Source organism: Oncorhynchus keta, chromosome 32 (genome assembly GCF_023373465.1).
Source record: "Oncorhynchus keta strain PuntledgeMale-10-30-2019 chromosome 32, Oket_V2, whole genome shotgun sequence".
Classification (NCBI taxonomy): domain Eukaryota; kingdom Metazoa; phylum Chordata; class Actinopteri; order Salmoniformes; family Salmonidae; genus Oncorhynchus; species Oncorhynchus keta.
In genome coordinates, this window is record NC_068452.1 from 10,181,962 (window position 1) to 10,201,859 (window position 19,898).

Here is a 19,898-nt window from a genome sequence, read left to right on the forward strand (position 1 = left end):
GCGCCTAGATGTCTCCGTGTCTGACGAGGCAAGAAGAGGCAGCTGCAGGCAGTGGGCTGTGGTTATTGTATTTTAATTACCACATTTTCTGCACTAAACTATGTTGAATATTTGCCTGTTAAACTCCAACTTCCCATAGTTGGTGCTGGATTTGATTTGTGATTTGAGGTCACAGATTCTATTTTTTTTTTTACGTTGGTCAATGAGAAACCGGGTCCACATTTTTGTTAATCGCTCAACACACACACAGCTGTTTTCTTGCTTTCATGGGCTCTCTTTCAGAGCTGCGACGAGGCAGGTGTCACCAGTGGTTGTATGTCCTTGTGCGGTGAGGGGATGGGGGTGACATCTTCCTATGGCTCTAAAAAACCTCTCCTGCTTCGATTATATTGTAACATCCAATTTGTTGATACTTCAGGATTTCTATCCAGGACTAACCTTAATGAAGTAAACGTGTACTCCAATTCATGACAATTATGCTCATTTTTTCCTCTTTTTGTTTCACTGTGAAGATCGAAGAAGTGTTTCAGCGGATTGGAGGAGCGGGAATAGTATGTTTTTTTTTAAACACGTTTTTGTTTATGTCCTGGTTTTCCAATGTTGTCTTCTCTCTTCCCTGGTTGCTTTTACAGCCCTAACTGTACTTGTTGTCCTGCTAACTGGTGCACTAACACTCTCTCTCTTTTTCCATTTCGGATAGGTGTGCGCATGCTTGCAATCCAATTCCAGAATGGACTGGAATCCACCCCAATTGGGGTGTGCTGTGGGTTGGTGTGTGTGTGTGAGAAAGGTGTATGTGTGTCTCTTATTAACAAGCAAGATGGTTTGGTGTGAGGGCTCCGTCACTGCTTTTTGCTGTGGATTTTATTGGGTGTCGACACTGACTTTTGTTAACACACCATTAGTGCCTTGTGTGTTATTAACCATACTGTTTACTTCCACCATGGTGCTTTGACCGTCACCTAACATATGAATCTTTTGACATGCATGCTTCCTTTTACACGTTTTGAATATAACATAGTCGGAGAAGAGAAAAGGGTAACTATGACACACTGAGAGCAAGTAATACAAGGTAAAAGGTGCATCCGTGTGGATGTTAACTTCCCTAGGCCCTCTTGCCCTGGTGTCTTTGTGAATCCTTGTGACATTAGCTGTGATGATAGCACCTCCAGGGTTGAACCCTTTTTTTTATTAGATCACAAGAAGCAAAGTTCTCAACAGGCTGGGTTCTCAGTCCAAAAACATCACCCCTTCCTCCTCAATAAAGGCAGAGGACAGGAGTGTTTTCAGATTGGAATCCAGCTAGAACGTGGAATGTGGTCTTCTGCCCTGACAGAGAAATGTATACTGCCCCCATATCTGTATATGTTGTCATTGGACTAAGTGTACTGTTGGACTGTGGTAGATCTTCTGTTGTAGGATATAAGGGTGGGAGATTACAATATACACCCAGTGCTGCAGCTAATACACAATCTATTTGTGGACTTTGGGCCCTATTCAAAATCGCTAACTGGCTTTCCGGAATATGTCAAAACAAATCCTACCCTTCAAGAAATGATGGAGTCAAACTGTTGTTGTTGAGGCCAGGCACCACACTAATAGTGTATTTTCTTCCCCCCCTTAAATCACAATCACCTAGGCTGTAGAACCCCACAGTGGAGGTGTCATAATACCCATAAAACCGAGCAGTCAGAAAGGGAAATGGTTCCAATCATATTTTTCACCGTTCATTTTTTCCATAGGGGATTTTTAGAAACACTTAAAATAAGGCATGTGTTTCGTATAGGCTTACCCTGGTGTGACGTTTTGATAGCCATGCAAATCTCTCTCCGACAAGGTGACTTATCAATATATTCGGCTCTATTTACTCTGATTTTAAAATGCTACTTAACATCAGTAGACGTCATGCAAAACTACAAATCCCTGCAAGCTCCTGCACGTCATCTCTAGTTGACACATTTGCTAAAAGGTAATTGTGTCAATTTAAAACTTGCACAAGACTGTTCAGAGCCAATTTGTTTATTACTATATTTAGCTAACATTAGATGGTTAATCCAGAGATGACCTTTGCCTGGATTCGGCAGTCTTGTCCAGATGATCATGGCATTTGTAGTTCTTTATGATAGCCACATTAGCAGCCAATTAGCATTTAAATACAAACAAATATATTGATCAGTCACCTTGTTCTAGAAAGAGTTACATGGTTATCAAAACGTCACGCCATGGTGAGCCTCCACGAAACACAGCTCTTATCTTAAGTGTCATAACCCCTATGAGAAATCTATGATGGACAAACGATTGGAACCATTTACCTGTTTGACCTCTTCTCTTTCTCTCATATATATATTTATATAAAATGAAACATTTGCATTATGCTGTAAATACATTTTTCTGGAAACTGTTAGTCATTAGCCCGTAGTGCCTGGCATAAAAAAAAAAGATGATTGAATAGGACCCTTGGCGTTTAAAGCAGAAGACACTGCCTCTTTTGTCCTGTCCATTGCTCATTGGAGCTCTAATCACAAAATGAGATTATACATATCAAAGATGGTACACTACATGACCAAAGTATGTGAACACCTGCTCGTCGAACATCTCATTCCAAAATCATGGGCGTTAATATAGAGTTGTTCCCCACCCTTTGCAACTTTAACAGCCTCCGCTTTTCTGGGAAGGCTTTGATGTTGAAACATTGCTGCGGGGACTTGGTTCCATTCAGCCACGAGCATTAGTGAGGTTGGAAAATGATGTTGGGGGGTTAGGCCTGGCTTTCAGTCGGTGTTCCAATTCATCTGCAGGCCTGTCAAAACCATTTCTGTATGGACCTCAGCATTGTCATGCTGAAACAGGAAAGGGCCTTCCCCAAACTGTTGCCACAAAGTTAGAAGCACAGAACTGTCTACAATGTCATGGTATGCTGTAGTGTTAAGATTTCCCTTCACTGGAACTGAGGGGCCTAGCCCGAAAAGGCCCCAGACCATTATTCCTCCTTCACCAAACTTTACAGTTGGCACTATATGCATTCAGGCAGGTAGCGTTCTCCTGGCATCCGCCAAACCCAGATTTGTTTGTCCAATGGAGTGGAGCTTTACACCACTCCAGCCAACACTTGGCATTGCACATAGTGATCTTAGGCTTGTGTGTGGCTACCTGGCTATGGAAACCCATTTCACGAAGCTCCCGACAAACAGTTATTGTACTGACTTTGCTTCCAGAGGCAGTTTGGAACTCGGTAGAGAGTGTTGCAATTGAGAACAGACGATTTTTAGCGCTACGCTCTTCAGCACTCAGCTGTCCCATTCTGTGAGCTTGTGTTGCCTACCACTTCACAGCATGTAGCCTAGTGTAGAGCATTGGGCCAGTAACCAAAAGGTTGCTAGATCGAATCCCCGAGTTGACAAGGTAAAAATCTGTCATTTTGCCCCTGAACAAGGCAGTTAACCCATTGTTCCTAGGCCATCATTGTAAATAAGAATTTGTTCTTAACTGACTTGCCTAGTTAAATAAGTAAAAATAAATGTGAAAGAATCTACGGCTGGGCTGTTGTTGCTCCAAGCTGTTTCCACATCACAATAACAACACTTATTGTTGCCCGAGCAGCTCTAGCAGGGCAGACATTTTACAAACTGACCTGTTGGAAAGGTGTCATCCTATGACGGTGCCACGTTGAAAGTCACTGAGCTCTTCAGTAAGGCCATTCTACTGCCAATGTTTGTCTGGAGATTGCATGGCTTTGTGCTCGATTTTTATACACCTGTCAGCAAAGGGCGTCACTGAAATAGCTGAATCCACTAATATGAAAGGGTGTCCATATACTTTTGTATATATAGTGTATGTCCTCAGGCATGTTTGGCAGCACAATGCAATGGTGGCCAACATAGATCGTTCAAAGCCTGCCTTCTGTCTGTAAAGTTATACTGCTAGCACACAACCTTTATTTGGCTCGAGGGTATCCTCAATGATGCCTACCTTATTTTCGTGCTGTTTGGCATACTTGGGGCAACCTCAGCCAGAGTTGTGTTGGTCTTAGTTGCACACTGTGTTTGTCCCTTGTCCTATAGAGTGAGGGGTAACCCTTTTACTTGATACCTACCTCCCTGACAAGGCAGATGTCATAAACCATCATTTCACTGTTGTCTGATGCTATCAGACTTTACAGTCATGGCACAAACCATTATCTAGACATCTATCCAGCCCCACGAGTTTTGACGTTTGTGTAGCTATGTTGAACTCGTGGAGCTGGGCATCTATTATGTCATTCACCTAGAAGCCTTCTTGATGTTTGCCTTGGAGTGGGGAGTTCAAGTGAAGTGTTCTGTGATTTTGTTAGTGCATAGTATCTACAGTAAAAAAATATAGGATTACATCATGTGACTAAATTAACAGTTTAACAGTGCGTGCCAACTACGCAATGCTTGATTGGCCAGTAATTCCGCCTAGGATGATGGGATCTTGAATGTATCATGTTAGACCCTCAGAGAGATGGAGTTTGTCAAACTGACTATAAAATATACACAGAATGGCATGGTTCTATGGACATTGTTGAGGAACTATTATGGGTTCATTTAATAAAAGGGCATTTTTTATGATAAATGTGCAGTAGTGAAAGATGTGGGTTGGGGTCAATTCCATTTAAATGTTGTAAACTGACATTCCAATTTTCTGTTTACTTTCTGAATTGATGGAATTTAAATGGAATCGACACTGTTAATTTTAATTGTGAAGAAATCCGTCTAGCCTCATTTCCATTCTGTTTCAAACCATAAATTAACAAACGTAACGGTTGCAGAACCCGGTCCTGCCGTGTTCTTTGTGCCTCCGTCAAAGCCTGACACTTGTCCTCTGTTTCCAGTGTTGCCTCAGCTCTGCATTCTGAAGCGCCAGACCGCTATGAACGTCTCACTTCAGTCTCCAGCTCTGTCGACTTCGATCAACGGGATAACGTGAGAAATCCCTCCCTCCCTCCGAATGTCTCCCCACCTCCGAATGTCTCCCCACCTCTGAGGTTGTCTCCTACTAGTCACACGTGCAGCTCTTTAAACGACTCTATTGGCTTTGCCTCCCATCCCTGTTAATGCAGGACAAGCAAAGGACTGTAAAGCCGTTGGCTGCCAGCCTTGGATGTGGGTGGAGTCAGGTGGGGGAGGGTATAGTGTGGGTCCTGTTCACCAGACAGATTTCCACTTAGTGACTCCTGATGAAGACTACCCACCCCTTTATAGATGCAGTACATAGACGTTTTATAATAAGGGAGACTTATCTCCATCACTCTTGACTTCCAACTAATGGCACACAATATTAGATATGGTGATTCATATATGGTGAAAGTTTGAATTAATATCCTTCAGGTGAAATGCCCCAGTGTGTGGAACAGACATTTTCCTTTAGTCCAAACAACTTGTGACTACCACAGAAATATAAGCTAAACCAGTCAGTTATCCACACGCCAATGTCCCCCAAGAACATTCTATGCAACTCCATACCATATCCCCGAGTCATACGTAGCACTGTAATCACCCTAGTAGGTCAATTCAGGTCCATGTTATCTCCTAGCCTTTTAATCCCAGCTGGTAGGCTAAGGCTCTTCCTCCTCTCTCCCTGTCTGTTCACTAAAACTCACGTCACGATTGGGCTACCGCTATAGCCGTCCAGATCAGGTTGGCTTTACCCCAGACAGTCCCCCTCTTTATTGCCCTCTCTGGTCATACAGTAGTTGGGCCCCAATGAAATAAATTGCAGATAATGTAACACCATAGTTTAATTCAGAATGTTTACACTGTGTTTTGAATTTAGGTTTCACATTAACATTCAATGTCAATGACCATGAGAATAGCATGTTGCTATGTTGGATTTAAACACCTCTGATATGGCATAAACCAGCATTGTGTTTTTTATTTATCTGCAATTGATTGAATTGGGGCGTAAAAACTAAAACATTTAACACATGTCAAATTATTTAATTGTGTGGAATTTCATTATTTATTTTTTATTTTTTAAATCTTCATGTGTTGAAAATGTGACTGGTGACTAATGTTTTCAACTGCATATTTTTCAAATGTCTGATTTTTTTCATTGTGCATGTCTACATTGCAGGGCTTCTGTTCCTGGTTAACTGCCATCTTCAGAATAAAGTAAGTGGGTCTGTTATCAACATTCTATGTAAATACTTGATTGGGAAAAAGCCAGAGATGAGGCACGGCAATGTTGCCACAAAATGTGCAACCAAATTAATAGTTCTGCTACTGTGCTAAAGGCCACCTCTGATAGGGCGATAGTTATTTATCACTGTTTGTTCCAATCTCAAAACATTCTTGCCTAGCAAAAGTATTGGATCCTCAATTTAATTCTCAGCTACACTCTTTCTTATCTATGAAATGTATCCAGATTGTTCATCAGTCTGGTTTTAGACCAAGACATGGCACCATCTCTGCTGCATCTCATGTAGTAAATTGTATAGATAAGAGACATTGTGCTGCCGCCTTTCTAGACCTTTCCAGAGCATTTTACACTGTTGATCATTCCCTGCTGAATCAGAGGCTAACTTCAATTGGCTTAGGTCATGCCACTTGCAATTGGTTTAAATAACAAATCCAGCCAAAACCACTCGTTCCTTTAATTTACAGTGTTAAATAACACTATGTGAGAACAAAATATGTTTGTGAACAAATGTTTCATTTTGGCGTTATCTGTAAGGTTGGTAGCAACATGGAACGTTGTTGTGGAAATTTGTTGCAGCTCAAGTCGACTCTATGGTTGGCTGGCGGGCTAGGTAGCTAGCTAGCAAACATAGCTACACGGAATGAAACCAAAGACGATATCGGCATATAAAGTAGCTAGTTCACTCGCCTATACAAATTGCACTATCAATTTAGGAGTCTACAATCTCACCATGTTCAACTTGCAGATCACTGTAGATCAGAGTGGAGGTTGACATTCGCAACGGCTGATATACACTGCTCAAAAAAATAAAGTGAACACTAAAATAACACATCCTAGATCTGAATGAATGAAATATTCTTATTAAATACTTTTTTTTTTACATAGTCGAATGTGCTGACAACAAAATTACGCAAAAATGATCCATGGAAATCAAATTTATCAACCCATGGAGGTCTGGATTTGGAGTCACACTCAAAATTAAAGTGGAAAACCACACTACAGGCTGATCCAACTTTGATGTAATGTCCTTTAAAACAAGTCAAAATTAGGCTCAGTAGTGTGTGTGGCCTCCACGTGCCTGTATGACCTCCCTACAACGCCTGGGCACTCTCCTGTTGAGTTGGCGGATGGTCTCCTGAGGGATCTCCTCCCAGACCTGGACTAAAGCATCTGCCAACTCCTGGACAGTCTGGTGCAACGTGGCGTTGGTGGATGGAGCGATACATGATGTCCCAGATGTGCTCAATTGGATTCAGGTCTGGGAAACGGGCGGGCCAGTCCATAGCATCAATGCCTTCCTCTTGCAGGAACTGCTGACACACTCCAGCCACATGAGGTCTAGCATTGTCTTGCATTAGGAGGAACCCAGGGCCAACCGCACCAGCATGTGGTCTCACAAGGGGTCTGAGGATCTCATCTCGGTACCTAATGGCAGTCAGGCTACCTCTGGCGAGTACATGGAGGGCTGTGCATCCACCCAAAGAAATGCCACCTCACACCATGACTGACCCACCGCCAAACCGGTCATGCTGGAGGATGTTGCAGGCAGCAGAACGTTCTCCACGGCGTCTCCAGACTCTGTCACGTCTGTCACGTGCTCAGTGTGAACCTGCTTTCATCTGTGAAGAGCACAGGGCGCCAGTGGCGAGTTTGCCAATCTTGGTCTTCTCTGACAAATGCCAAACGTCCTGCACGGTGTTGGGCTGTAAGCACAACCTCCACTTGTGGACGTCGGGCCCTCATTCCACCCTCATGGAGTCTGTTTCTGACCGTTTGAGCAGACACATGCACATTTGTGGCCTGCTAGAGGTAATTTTGCAGGGCTCTGGCAGTGCTCCTCCTGCTCCTCCTTGCACAAAGGCGGAGGTAGCGGTCCTGCTGCTGGGTTGTTGCCCTCCTACGGCCTCCTCCACATCTCTTGATGTACTGGCCTGTCTCCTGGTAGCGCCTCCGTGCTCTGGATACTACGCTGATAGACGCAGCAAACCTTCTTGCCACAGCTCGCATTGATGTCCCATCCTGGATGAGCTGCACTACCTGAGCCACTTGTGTGGGTTGTAGACTCCGTCTCATGCTACCACTAGAATGAAAGCACCGGCAGCATTCAAAAGTGACCAAAACATCAGCCAGGAAGCATAGGAACTGAGAAGTGGTCTGTGGTCACCACCTGCAGAACCACTCGTTTATTGGGGGTGTCTTGCTAATTGCCTATAATTTCCACCTGTTGTCTATTCCATTTGCACAACACCATGTGAAATTAAGCAATTCCAGTGTAGTTTTGGCAGTGTCTCCCAGTGTCTGTTGGAAAGCAGACTGAACCAGGTTTTCCTCTAGAATTTTGTCTGTGCTTAGCTCCATTCAGTAAAAAAATATATATCCTGAAAAACTCACCAGTCCATTACGATTACAAGCAAACCCATAACATGATGCAGTCATCACTATCCTTGTAAATATAGACAGTGGTACTCAGTAATGTTGTATTGAATTTACCCAAAACATAACATATTCAGGACAAAGAGTTAATTGCTTTGCCCATTTCTTTTGCAGTATTACTTTAGTGGCTTGTTGCAAACAGGATGCTTGTTTTGCAGTATTTGTATTCTGTACAGCCTTTTCACTCAGTCAATTAGGTTAGTATTGTGGAGTAACTGCAATCACAGCCATTCAATTTAATCAATTTTAAATTTAGTCTGTAACAAAAAAAGTGGTAAAAATCGAGGGAGCTGAATACTTTCTGAAGGCACTGAATGCAAGTAATTTGAAAACACCAACGTGTTTATTTGATGGCTGCCAAATATTTGACGAACCAAAAACTACAACAGCTAGTTGAATTAGTATACTAAATATATACTGAACAAAAATATAAACAACATGTAACGTATTGGTTTCACGGGCTGACTTAAAACACCCAAGAAATGTTCCTTAATAAGCACAACATTTTTATTTCTGACATTTTGTGAGTTTATTTAAATTGACGGATTTCCTTATGAACTGCAACTCTGTAAAATCTTTGAAGTTGTTGCACGTTGTCTTTAAATGATACCTAAATGACTAATGATGATAAATACAATCCACCTGTGTGTAATCAAGTCTCCGTATAAATGCACCTGCACTGTGATAGTCTCAGAGGTCCGTTAAAAGCGCCTGAAATGTGGCAAAAGGTCGCAAAGTTCAAGGGGGCCGAATACTTTCGCAAGGCACTGTATATCCTAGAAATAAATACGTGGGGGACAGAGAATCATCTCAATATTAGAGTAGACCACTTTTGCCATTTCTAAATGTCTAACACGTGTATTTTCATAATGAGTGAGACACAAGGTAATATAATAACACTTGACATCAAGTTCTTATACATGTGTAGTTACTGATTATTACAATGGCAACATTGGTGTTACATAGGACTTTTTCATCAAATAATTTGCATAATAGTAATAGTTATAAATAAATAAACTCATTGCTATGAAATTATCAAAACGTTATTTAACAACATGCTAATAAAATGTTACGCCAAAAGTAATTTGTTTTATTACACAGGCATAAGAACAGTTCAATGTTGACTAAATATGACTATTAAATGTCAAAAGGGAAAAATGGAATTAACTACAGCCAAGGTAGGTTGAAAATCATGTTAGTTTGTATTCTGTGTAAACTGTCCCTTTAAAGATGGGATAGTGTGTGTGTTTGAAACGAGCACTTACCCTCAGATGAAAAAATATGTTAAATTGTTTTTTTCTAAGCATCCAACTTGATGTTTGCAAATGGCTTTGAATGTCTCTGCAGTATTTTCAGCTATCATAAAATCAATTGCAGCTTTCAGTTGATCTGCTATATTGGAATAGTATAGGAAATTGTTTGCTCTATTAATTACATTTCTGCAACATGCAGTTTCAGATACAGCCATACCATTTATTGTAGTCACCTCCAAGCAAACTATTTGTTCGTCCTAAAAAATGGTTACTTTGCACAAAGCATAGTTAAACTAGTTATCCCAGATCTGCACATGACTAGGTCTCATGCTGTGCTTGTGGTGGTTAGAATGTAAAAAATGTTACACCCTACCCCTTTCACCAAAAATAAGGTCAAAAACGTTAAAAATAATTTTCGTGTCTCTGTGAAAATGGGGCTCAGCTTATACTCCAAAAGTGAACCCACTTCTCCTGCCCTCACCCCACCTAGGGACGAGGAGATCCGGGAGAAGTGTGGTGAGGACGCCGTGCACTACCTTTCCTTCCAGCGCCACATCATCGGCCAGCTTGTGGTTGTTGGGGTTCTGTCTGTGGGCATCGTCCTGCCGGTTAACTTTTCTGGAGACCTTTTGGGTGAGTGCTAGATTTCTATTAATGATATGTACCTCTTGTTTACCTTATAAATCCCTTATTAATGAGATCACCTTAAGCTAAAGACACACTACATTGTTTTTGTTGTCATATGAGACTGTACGTAAATAATGTGACTTCAACAAAGAAATAAACAATGGAACAAGATGAAGGAAGGCGTAATTCCATCAGATATGCACATGGAAGTAGCATATCTGCTCTCCATTGTACAGTTAAACGTTTACAAAATCTCCTATGACAACCAAAACACAAATGGTCCAATGGGTCCTTGTTTGGGTTTATGATATGGCAAAACAGCCCATTAAGGCATTTGCAGTGCCTTCAAAAAGTATTCAAACCCCTTGACTTATTTCACATTTTGTTGTTACAGCCTGAATTCAAAATGGAATCCCATCTACACACTACACCATAATGAAAAAGTGAAAACATACTTGTAGAATTTTTTGCTAATATATTGAACACAACCCTCAGTCAATACATGTTAGAATAACGTTGGCATCCATTACAGCTGTGAGTCTTTCTGGGTAACTTTGCACACTTGTATTGTACAATATTTGCACATTATTATTTTTTAAAGTTCTTCAAGCACTGCCATAGATTTTTAAGCCAATTTAAGTCAAAACTGTAACTACGCCACCCAGGAACATTCAACATCATCTTGGTAAGCAATTCCATCATATATTTGGCCTTGTGTTTTAGGATATTGGCCTACTGTACTGTGAATTTGTCTCCAAGTGTCTGTTGGAAAGCACCGAACCAGGTTTTCTGCTAGGATTTTATCGGTGATTAGCTCTATTACATTTATTTTAACACTCCCTACTCCTTGCTGATGAAAAGCATACCCATAACATGATGCAGCTGCAACAATGCTTGAAAATATGAAGAGTGGTACTCAGTTTTGTTGAATTTGCCCCAAACATAACACTTTGTATTCAGGACATAAAGTTATAAAACAATTTTTTACTTTTACCCCTTTTTATCCCTAATTTCGTGATATCCAATTGGTAGTTAGTCTTGTCTCATCGCTGCAACTCCCCTATGGACTCAGGAGAGGCCGAGGTCGAGAAGCATGCATCCTCCGAAACAAGACCCTACAAAGCCGCCCTGCTTCTTGACACACTGCTCGCTTAACATGAACGCCAGCTGTACCAATGTGTCGTTGGAAACACCGTCTAACTGATAACCGAAGTCAGCTTGCAGGCGCCCGGCCGTCCACAAGGAGTCGCTAGAGACAAGATGAGACAAGGAATTCCCGGCCAGCAAAACCAGGATGGCGCTGGGCCATTTGTGCGCCGCCTCATGGGTCTCCCGGTCACGGGATCAAACCCGAGGCTGTAGTGACACCTCGGCACTGAGAAAATTCATTTCTTTGCCACATTTTTTGCTGTTTTACTTTAGTGCCTTATTGTAAACCAGATGCATATTTTGGAATATTTTTATTCTGTACAGGCTTCCTTGTCATCACTACCGAGTTCCAAACTGACTCTGGAAGCAACGTCAGTACAATAACTGTTTGTTGGGAGTTTCATGAAATGGGTTTCAATGGCCGAGCAGCCGCACACAAGCCTAAGATCACCAGGAGAACGCTACCTGTCCCAATTCCTAGTGGCAACTGTAAAGTTTGGTGGAGGAGGAATAATGGTCTGGGGCGGTTTTTCATTGTTCAGTTTGGGGAAGGCCCTGTCCTGTTTCAGCATGACAATGCCCCTGTGCACAAAGCAAGGCCTATACATAAATGTTGTCAAAATCAGTGTGGAAGAACTTGACAGGTCTGCAAAGAACCCTGACCTCAATCCCATCAAATACCTTTGGGATGAATTGTAATGCTGACTGCGAGCCAGGCGTAATAGTTCAACATTAGTGGCTGAATGGAAGCAAGTACACGTAGCAGTGTTCCAACATCTAGCGGAAAGCCTTCCCAGAAGAGTGTAGGCTGTTATCGCAGCAAAGAGGGGACCAACTTCATGTTAATGCCCTTGATTTTGGAATGAGATATTCAACGAGCAGGTGTCTGCATATTTTTGGTCACGTAGTATATCTCGGCTCTTAGGTTGTATTCTTTGACAGACTACTTTGTTTAGGTTGACTATCACTTCCGGCGCCGACAGAGATGGACGCCTCGCTTCGCGTTCCTAGGAAACTATGCAGTTTTTTTCCGTGTTATTTCTTACATTAGTTCCCCAGGTCATCTTAGGTTTCATTACATACAGTCGAGAAGAACTACTGAATATAGGATCAACGTCAACTCACCATCGGTACGACCAAGAATATGATTTTCGCGACGCGGATCCTGTGTTCTGCCTTTCAACCAGGACAACGGAATGGATCCCATGCGGCGACCCAAAAAAACGACTCAGAAAAAGAGGGAAACGAGGCGGTCTTCTGGTCAGACTCCGGAGACGGGCACATCATGCACCACTCCCTAGCATTCTTCTCGCCAATGTCCAGTCTCTTGACAACAAGGTTGATGAAATCCGAGCAAGGGTAGCATTCCAGAGGGACATCAGAGACTGTAACGTTCTTTGCTTCACGGAAACATGGCTCACTGGAGAGATGCTATCGGAGGCGGTGCAGCCAGCGGATTTCTCCACGCATCGCGCCGACAGAAACAAACATCTTTCTGGTAAGAAGAGGGGCGGGGCCGTATGCCTTATGGCTAACGAGACATCGTGTGATGGAAGAAACATACAGGAACTCAAATCCTTCTGTTCACCTGATTTAGAATTCCTCACAATCAAATGTCGACCACATTATCTACTAAGAGAATTCTCTTCGATTATAATCACAGCCGTATATATCCCCCCCATGCAGACACATCGATGGCTCTGAACGAACTTTATTTGACTCTTTGCAAACTGGAATCCATTTATCCGGAGGCTGCATTCATTGAAGCTGGGGATTTTTAACAAGGCTAATCTGAAAACAAGACTCCCTAAATTGTATCAGCATATCGATTGCGCAACCAGGGGTGGAAAAGCCTTGGATCATTGTTACTCTAACTTCCGCGACGCATATAAGGCCCTGCCCCGCCCTCCTTTCGTAAAAGCTGACCACGACTCCATTTTGTTGATCCCTGCCTACAGACAGAAACTAAAAAAGAAGCTCCCACGCTGAGGTCTGTCCAACGCTGGTCCGACCAAGCTGACTCCACCCTCCAAGACTGCTTCCATCACGTGGACTGGGATATGTTTCGTATTGCGTCAGATAACAACATTGACGAATACGCTGATTCGGTGTGCGAGTTCATTAGAACTTGTGTTGAAGATGTCGCTCCCATAGCAACGATTAAAACATTCCCTAACCAGAAACCGTGGATTGATGGCAGCATTTGCGTGAAACTGAAAGCGCGAACCACTGCTTTTAATCAGGGCAAGGTGACTGGTAACATGACCGAATACAAACAGTGCAGCTATTCCTCCGCAAGGCTATCAAACAAGCTAAGCGTCAGTATAGAGACAAGTAGAATCTCAATTCAACGGCTCAGACACAAGAGGTATGTGGCAGGGTCTACAGTCAATCACGGATTACAAGAAGAAAACCTGCCCAGTCACGGACCAGGATGTCTTGCTCCCAGGCAGACTAAATAACTTTTTTGCCCCCTTTGAGGACAATACAGTGCCACTGACACGGCCTGCAACGAAAACATGCGGACTCTCCTTCACTGCAGCCGAGGTGAGGAAAACATTTAAACGTGTTAACCCTCGCAAGGTTTGCAGGCCCAGATGGCATCCCCAGCTGTGCCCTCAGAGCATGCGCAGACCAGCTGGCCGGTGTGTTTACGGACATATTCAATCAATACCTATACCAGTCTGCTGTTCCCACATGCTTCAAGAGGGCCACCATTGTTCCTGTTCCCAAGAAAGCTAAGGTAACTGAGCTAAACGACTACCGCCCCGTAGCACTCACTTCCGTCATCATGAAGTGTCCACATATCACCTCCACCCTACCTGACACCCTAGACCCACTCCAATTTGCTTACCGCCCAAATAGGTCCACAGACGATGCAATCTCAACCACACTGCACACTGCCCTAACCCATCTGGACAAGAGGAATACTTATGTGAGAATGCTGTTCATCGACTACAGCTCGGCATTCAACACCATAGTACCCTCCAAGCTCGTCATCAAGCTCGAAACCCTGGGTCTCGACCCCGCCCTGTGCAACTGGGTACTGGATTTCCTGACGGGCCGCCCCCAGGTAGTGAGGGTAGGCAACATCTCCACCCCGCTGATCCTCAACACTGGGGCCCCACAAGGGTGCGTTCTGAGCCCTATCCTGTACTCCCTGTTCACCCACGACTGCGTGGCCACGCACGCCTCCAACTCAATCATCAAGTTTGCGGACGACACAACAGTGGTAGGCTTGATTAACAACAACGACGAGACGGCCTACAGGGAAGAGGTGAGGGCCCTCGGAGTGTGGTGTCAGGAAAATAACCTCATACTCAACGTCCACAAAACTAAGGAGATGATTGTGGACTTCAGGAAACAGCAGAGGGAACACCCCCCTATCCACATCGATGGAACAGTAGTGGAGAGGGTAGCAAGTTTTAAGTTCCTCGGCATACACATCACAGACAAACTGAATTGGTCCACTCACACAGACAGCATCGTGAAGAAGGCGCAGCAGCGCCTCTTCAACCTCAGGAGGCTGAAGAAATTCGGCTTGTCACCAAAAGCATTCAAACTTCTACAGATGCACAATCGAGAGCATCCTGGCGGGCTGTATCACCGCCTGGTACGGCAACTGCTTCGCCCACAACCGTAAGGCTCTCCAGAGGGTAGTGAGGTCTGCACAACGCATCACCGGGGGCAAACTACCTGCCCTCCAGGACACCTACACCACCCGATGTTACAGGAAGGCCATAAAGATCATCAAGGACAACAACCACCCGAGCCACTGCCTGTTCACCCCGCTATCATCCAGAAGGCGAGGTCAGTACAGGTGCATCAAAGCTGGGACCGAGAGACTGAAAACAGCTTCTATCTCAAGGCCATCAGACTGTTAAACAGCCACCACTAACATTGAGTGGTGCTGCCAACACACTGACACTGACACTGACTAAACTCCAGCCACTTTAATAATGGAAATTGATGGGAAATTAGGTCAAATATATCACTAGCCACTTTAAATAATGCGACCTAATATAATGTTACATACCCTACATTATTCATCTCATATGCATACGTATATACTGTACTCTATATCATCTATTGCATCCTTATGTAATACATGTATCACTACCCACTTTAACTATGCCACTTTGTTTACATACTCATCTCATATGTATATACTGTACTCGATACCATCTACTGTATCTTGCCTATGCTGCTCTGTACCATCACTCATTCATATATCTTTATGTACATATTCTTTATCCCCTTACACTGTGTATAAGACAGTAGTTTTGGAATTGTTAGTTAGATTACTTGTTGGTTATTACTGCATTGTCGGAACTCGAAGCACAAGCATTTCGCTACACTCGCATTAACATCTGCTAACCATGTGTATGTGACAAATAAAATTTGATTTGATAACTAAACTACAAGAAAGTCTTATTTAAATTGACAAACTGATAACTAACTACAGACAATATAAATACTTAAAGGAATTTTCACAAGGAAATGTCTATATACATTATTCTCTTTTTGTCAGCAGAAAATAATCCATACAGCTTTGGGCGGACCACTATAGCAAACCTGAAGTCTGGGTTGGTACATATTTTATAACATGCTTTTATTTGGTTGGTTATTAAACCAATGGCATTATTTGAAAATAAAGAATGATCGGTAGTTACGGACAATCCCAGCAGGCAAAACTGGTTGCAATATTTTGTTACATCATGATCAGATGATTATATGCTGATTTGTTATGTTTTTAGACATATTTTAACCAACACATTTTTAAAACCTCTTCTGCATTTTATCTCAGGACTAACCTCTTGTGGCTCCACACTTCGTTTGCATTCATATACCTGCTTCTGACTGTGTACAGCATGAGACGACACACTTCCAAGATGCATTACAAGGAGGACGACCTGGTAAAGTTTATTTATTTTATCCAGCTTAGTCAAAATCAGATGAATGCAATGTCCACTTAATCAGTGGGCCACTACAGGAACATTTGGAATGTAATTGTTCTGATGTACAGTAAATGTCAACATCTGATTTAACAGATGTGTTATTTTCAGCAGTCATAAATCAAGGCATATGCTCTTTTCCAGGTGAAACGTACTTTATTTATCAATGGGATCTCCAAATATGCCGAAGAGGTCCACATAAAACAACACTTTGAGTAAGCGTTTCTCTGGTTTCATTTCCTGTCAGGCATCGGCAAGGCATTGGCTTGCACCTGCATGTGTGGTAAATTCTTACAGTACGGTCAGAATTGATTGACATCATTGATAAAGATGATCAATAATGACTGTGTAAAGTAAATAATCCAAATACTGAGCTATATTGTATGCAAATAAAAAGGGAAATTATATTTCATACTAATACAATTGTTCCGAGAAAGAGATTTTGTTTTTACAAGCAATATTTTTTTTCTCAAAAAGGAAGGGGTCAAAATGATTCACAGCCCCAAAGACTTATAAATAAGGTCCGTGGTCCTATATTCCTAGCATGCAGTGACTACATCAAGCTTGTGACCCTACAAATGCATTTGCAGTACCTTTTGGTTGTGTTTGCGATTATGTTGTGCCCAATGTAAATGAATGGTAAGTAATGTATTGTCATTTTGTAGTCAATTTTATTGTAAATAAGAAGAGAATGTTTCTAAACATTACAAAGTAACAGGGGAGGTTAGCATGTCTTGGGGGTATGATCTCACTCATTATTCACGATTAATTCAGGATTATCTGTAACATGGTAGCTTAAGTGTTTAGATAAACTGTATATTCTTATTTACAGTAAAAGTGACTCAAATGACACAGTACATTATTTTCCATTTCATTTATATTGGGCATAAAATAACCTTAAACACAAATAAAGAACTAAAATGCGTCCAAGTTGTAGAGTCACATGCTTGATGTAGTCATTTCATGCTTGGAATAAGGGACCAAATACTACACATTTTACCACTTTATTCAAAATAATATGTATGGGTGTAAATCATTTTGACCCGTGTTTAGAGAAAAAAAAAGATTACTTGTTTAACTAAATGTATTTCTCTGAACAATTGTATTGTTAGACAATATTTTTTTGTTTTATATCAACAATGACAAGCCACGGGGGTCTCACAACTTGGATGGACAATTACTGAGGATAATAGTGTATGATATTGACACTCCTATTTGCCATATCTTCAGTCTAAGCCTACTAGAAAGTGTGCCCCCAGGCCTGGAGGGAAGCAAAAGTAATTCCGCTGCCCAAGAACAGTAAAGCCCTCTTTACTGGCTCAAATAGCTGATCAATCAGCCTATTACCAAATCTTGATAAACATTTGGAAAAAATGGTTTAAGACCAGTGCTATTTTACTGTAAACAAATTAACAAGACTTTCTGCATGCTTATAGAGAAGGACATTCAACATGCACTGCACTTACACAAATGACTGATTGGCTGAGAGAAATTATGTTAAAGAGATTGTGGGAGCTGTTTTGTTAGACTTTAGTACGGCTTTTGACATTATTGATCATAGTCTGTTGATGGAAAAACATATGAGTTATGGCTTTACACCCCCTGCTATGTTGTGGATAAGGAGTTAACTGTCTAACAGAACACAGTGTGTTAACTTAATGGAAGCCTCTCCAACACAATCCAGGTAGAATCAGGAATTTCTGAGGTTGGCTGTCTAGACCCCTTACTTTTTTTTCAATCTTTACTAACGAAATGCCACTGGCTTTGAGTAAAAGCCTTTTTAACAACACTATCAACAAGGCAGGTCCTACAGCCTCTAGTTTGTTTGCACCGGGACCACTGTTCAGTTGTGTGTTCAGGTGAAACACAGAGACTTCAGAACAAGGCAGCACGGCTAGCCCTTAAATGTGCACGAAGAGCTAACATTAATGGTATACATGTACATCTCTCATGGCTCAAAGTGGAAGAGAGATTGACTTCATCACCACTTGTTTTTGTAAGAAGTGTTGACCAGCTGAATGCACTGAGGTGTATGTTTTTAAACTACTAGCACACAGCTCAGACACCCATGCATACCCCGCGAGACATGCCACCAAAGGTCTCTTCACAATCCCCAAGTCAAGAACAGACTATGGGAGGCGCACAGTACTACATAGAGCCATGGCTACATGGAACTCTATTCCACATCAGGTAACCGATGCAAGCAGTAGAATCTGATTTTCATTTTTTTTTTAAATACACCTTATGGAACAGTGGGGACTGAAGCCGCGCTCACACAGGCACATAAGACACACACTCTACACACGTACACATGGATGTTTTATTGTAAATATGTGATAGTGGCCTGAGGGAACACACTTAATGTATAGGGTAAAGTGTTACGAAATGTAATGTCATGTAATATTTGAAATGGTCTAAAACGGCATTAATGTCGCTGGACCCCAGGAAGAGTAGCTGGCGCCTTGGCAGCAGCTAATGGGGATCCTTAATAAATACCAATCCCAATTTTTTTCTTTGTTGCATAATAATAAAGCTCAGTCTTTGAATTTTATACAGTCATTATTGCTCATCTTAATCAAGGGTGTCAATCATTTCCGACCCCACTCTATGTGCCAAAGAAAGTATTCCAACCCCTTGACTTATTCCATATTTCTTTATTACAGTATGAACTCTAAATGGATTCAAATATAACATCTCACCCAACCACACACAATACCCCGTAATGACAAAGTGAGAACATGTTTTTTAGAAAGATTTGCAAATGTATTGAGAATGAAATACAGAAATGTCTCATTAACGTAAGTATTCACACCCCTTTGCTATGACACTCCAAATTGGGCTCCGATGCATCCAATTTCCTTTGGTCATCCTTGAGCTGTTACTACAATCCGATTTTTAAGTATTCAATTGTTTTGGACATAATTTAGAAAGAAACACAGTTGACAATTCTTGTCAGAGTAGAAATCATAACACGAAGTCCAAGAAACTGTCCGTAGATATCTGAAATTGAGGCATACAGTATATGAAATCCAATTATATTTGTCACATGCCCTAAATACAACAGGTGTAGTAGACCTTACAGTGAAATGTTTACTTACAAGCTGGTAGAAGGAACAAATAATTAAACAGCAGCAGTAAAATAACAAGGGAGGCTATATATAGGGGATACTGGTACAGAGTCGATGTGTGGGGGCACTGGTTAGTCGAGGTAATTGAGTTAATAATGTACATGTAGGTAGAGTTAAAGTGACTATGCATAGATTATAAACAGAGTAGCAGCAGCGTAAAAGAGGGGTCTGGGTTGCCCTTTGATTAGCTGTTC

At 41.9% G+C, this 19,898-nt stretch overlaps 1 protein-coding gene across 5 annotated transcripts in view; it reads left to right on the forward strand.

The window, feature by feature from the left end:
• Positions 1 to 19,898, forward strand: part of LOC118365039 (CSC1-like protein 2) — a 76,671-nt gene that overhangs the window by 15,024 nt on the left and 41,749 nt on the right. For 4 of the 5 annotated variants that reach the window (XM_052490190.1, XM_035746937.1, XM_052490193.1 and 1 more), the window contains exons 4-10: positions 513 to 551; positions 4,853 to 4,943; positions 6,094 to 6,131; positions 10,336 to 10,478; positions 16,156 to 16,207; positions 16,429 to 16,537; positions 16,721 to 16,791. In XM_052490190.1, coding sequence (XP_052346150.1) covers positions 513 to 551; positions 4,853 to 4,943; positions 6,094 to 6,131; positions 10,336 to 10,478; positions 16,156 to 16,207; positions 16,429 to 16,537; positions 16,721 to 16,791 — 543 coding nt within the window. The remainder of the gene's footprint in view (positions 1 to 512; positions 552 to 4,852; positions 4,944 to 6,093; positions 6,132 to 10,335; positions 10,479 to 16,155; positions 16,208 to 16,428; positions 16,538 to 16,720; positions 16,792 to 19,898) is intronic. The other variant, XM_052490192.1, reaches the window with a different exon arrangement.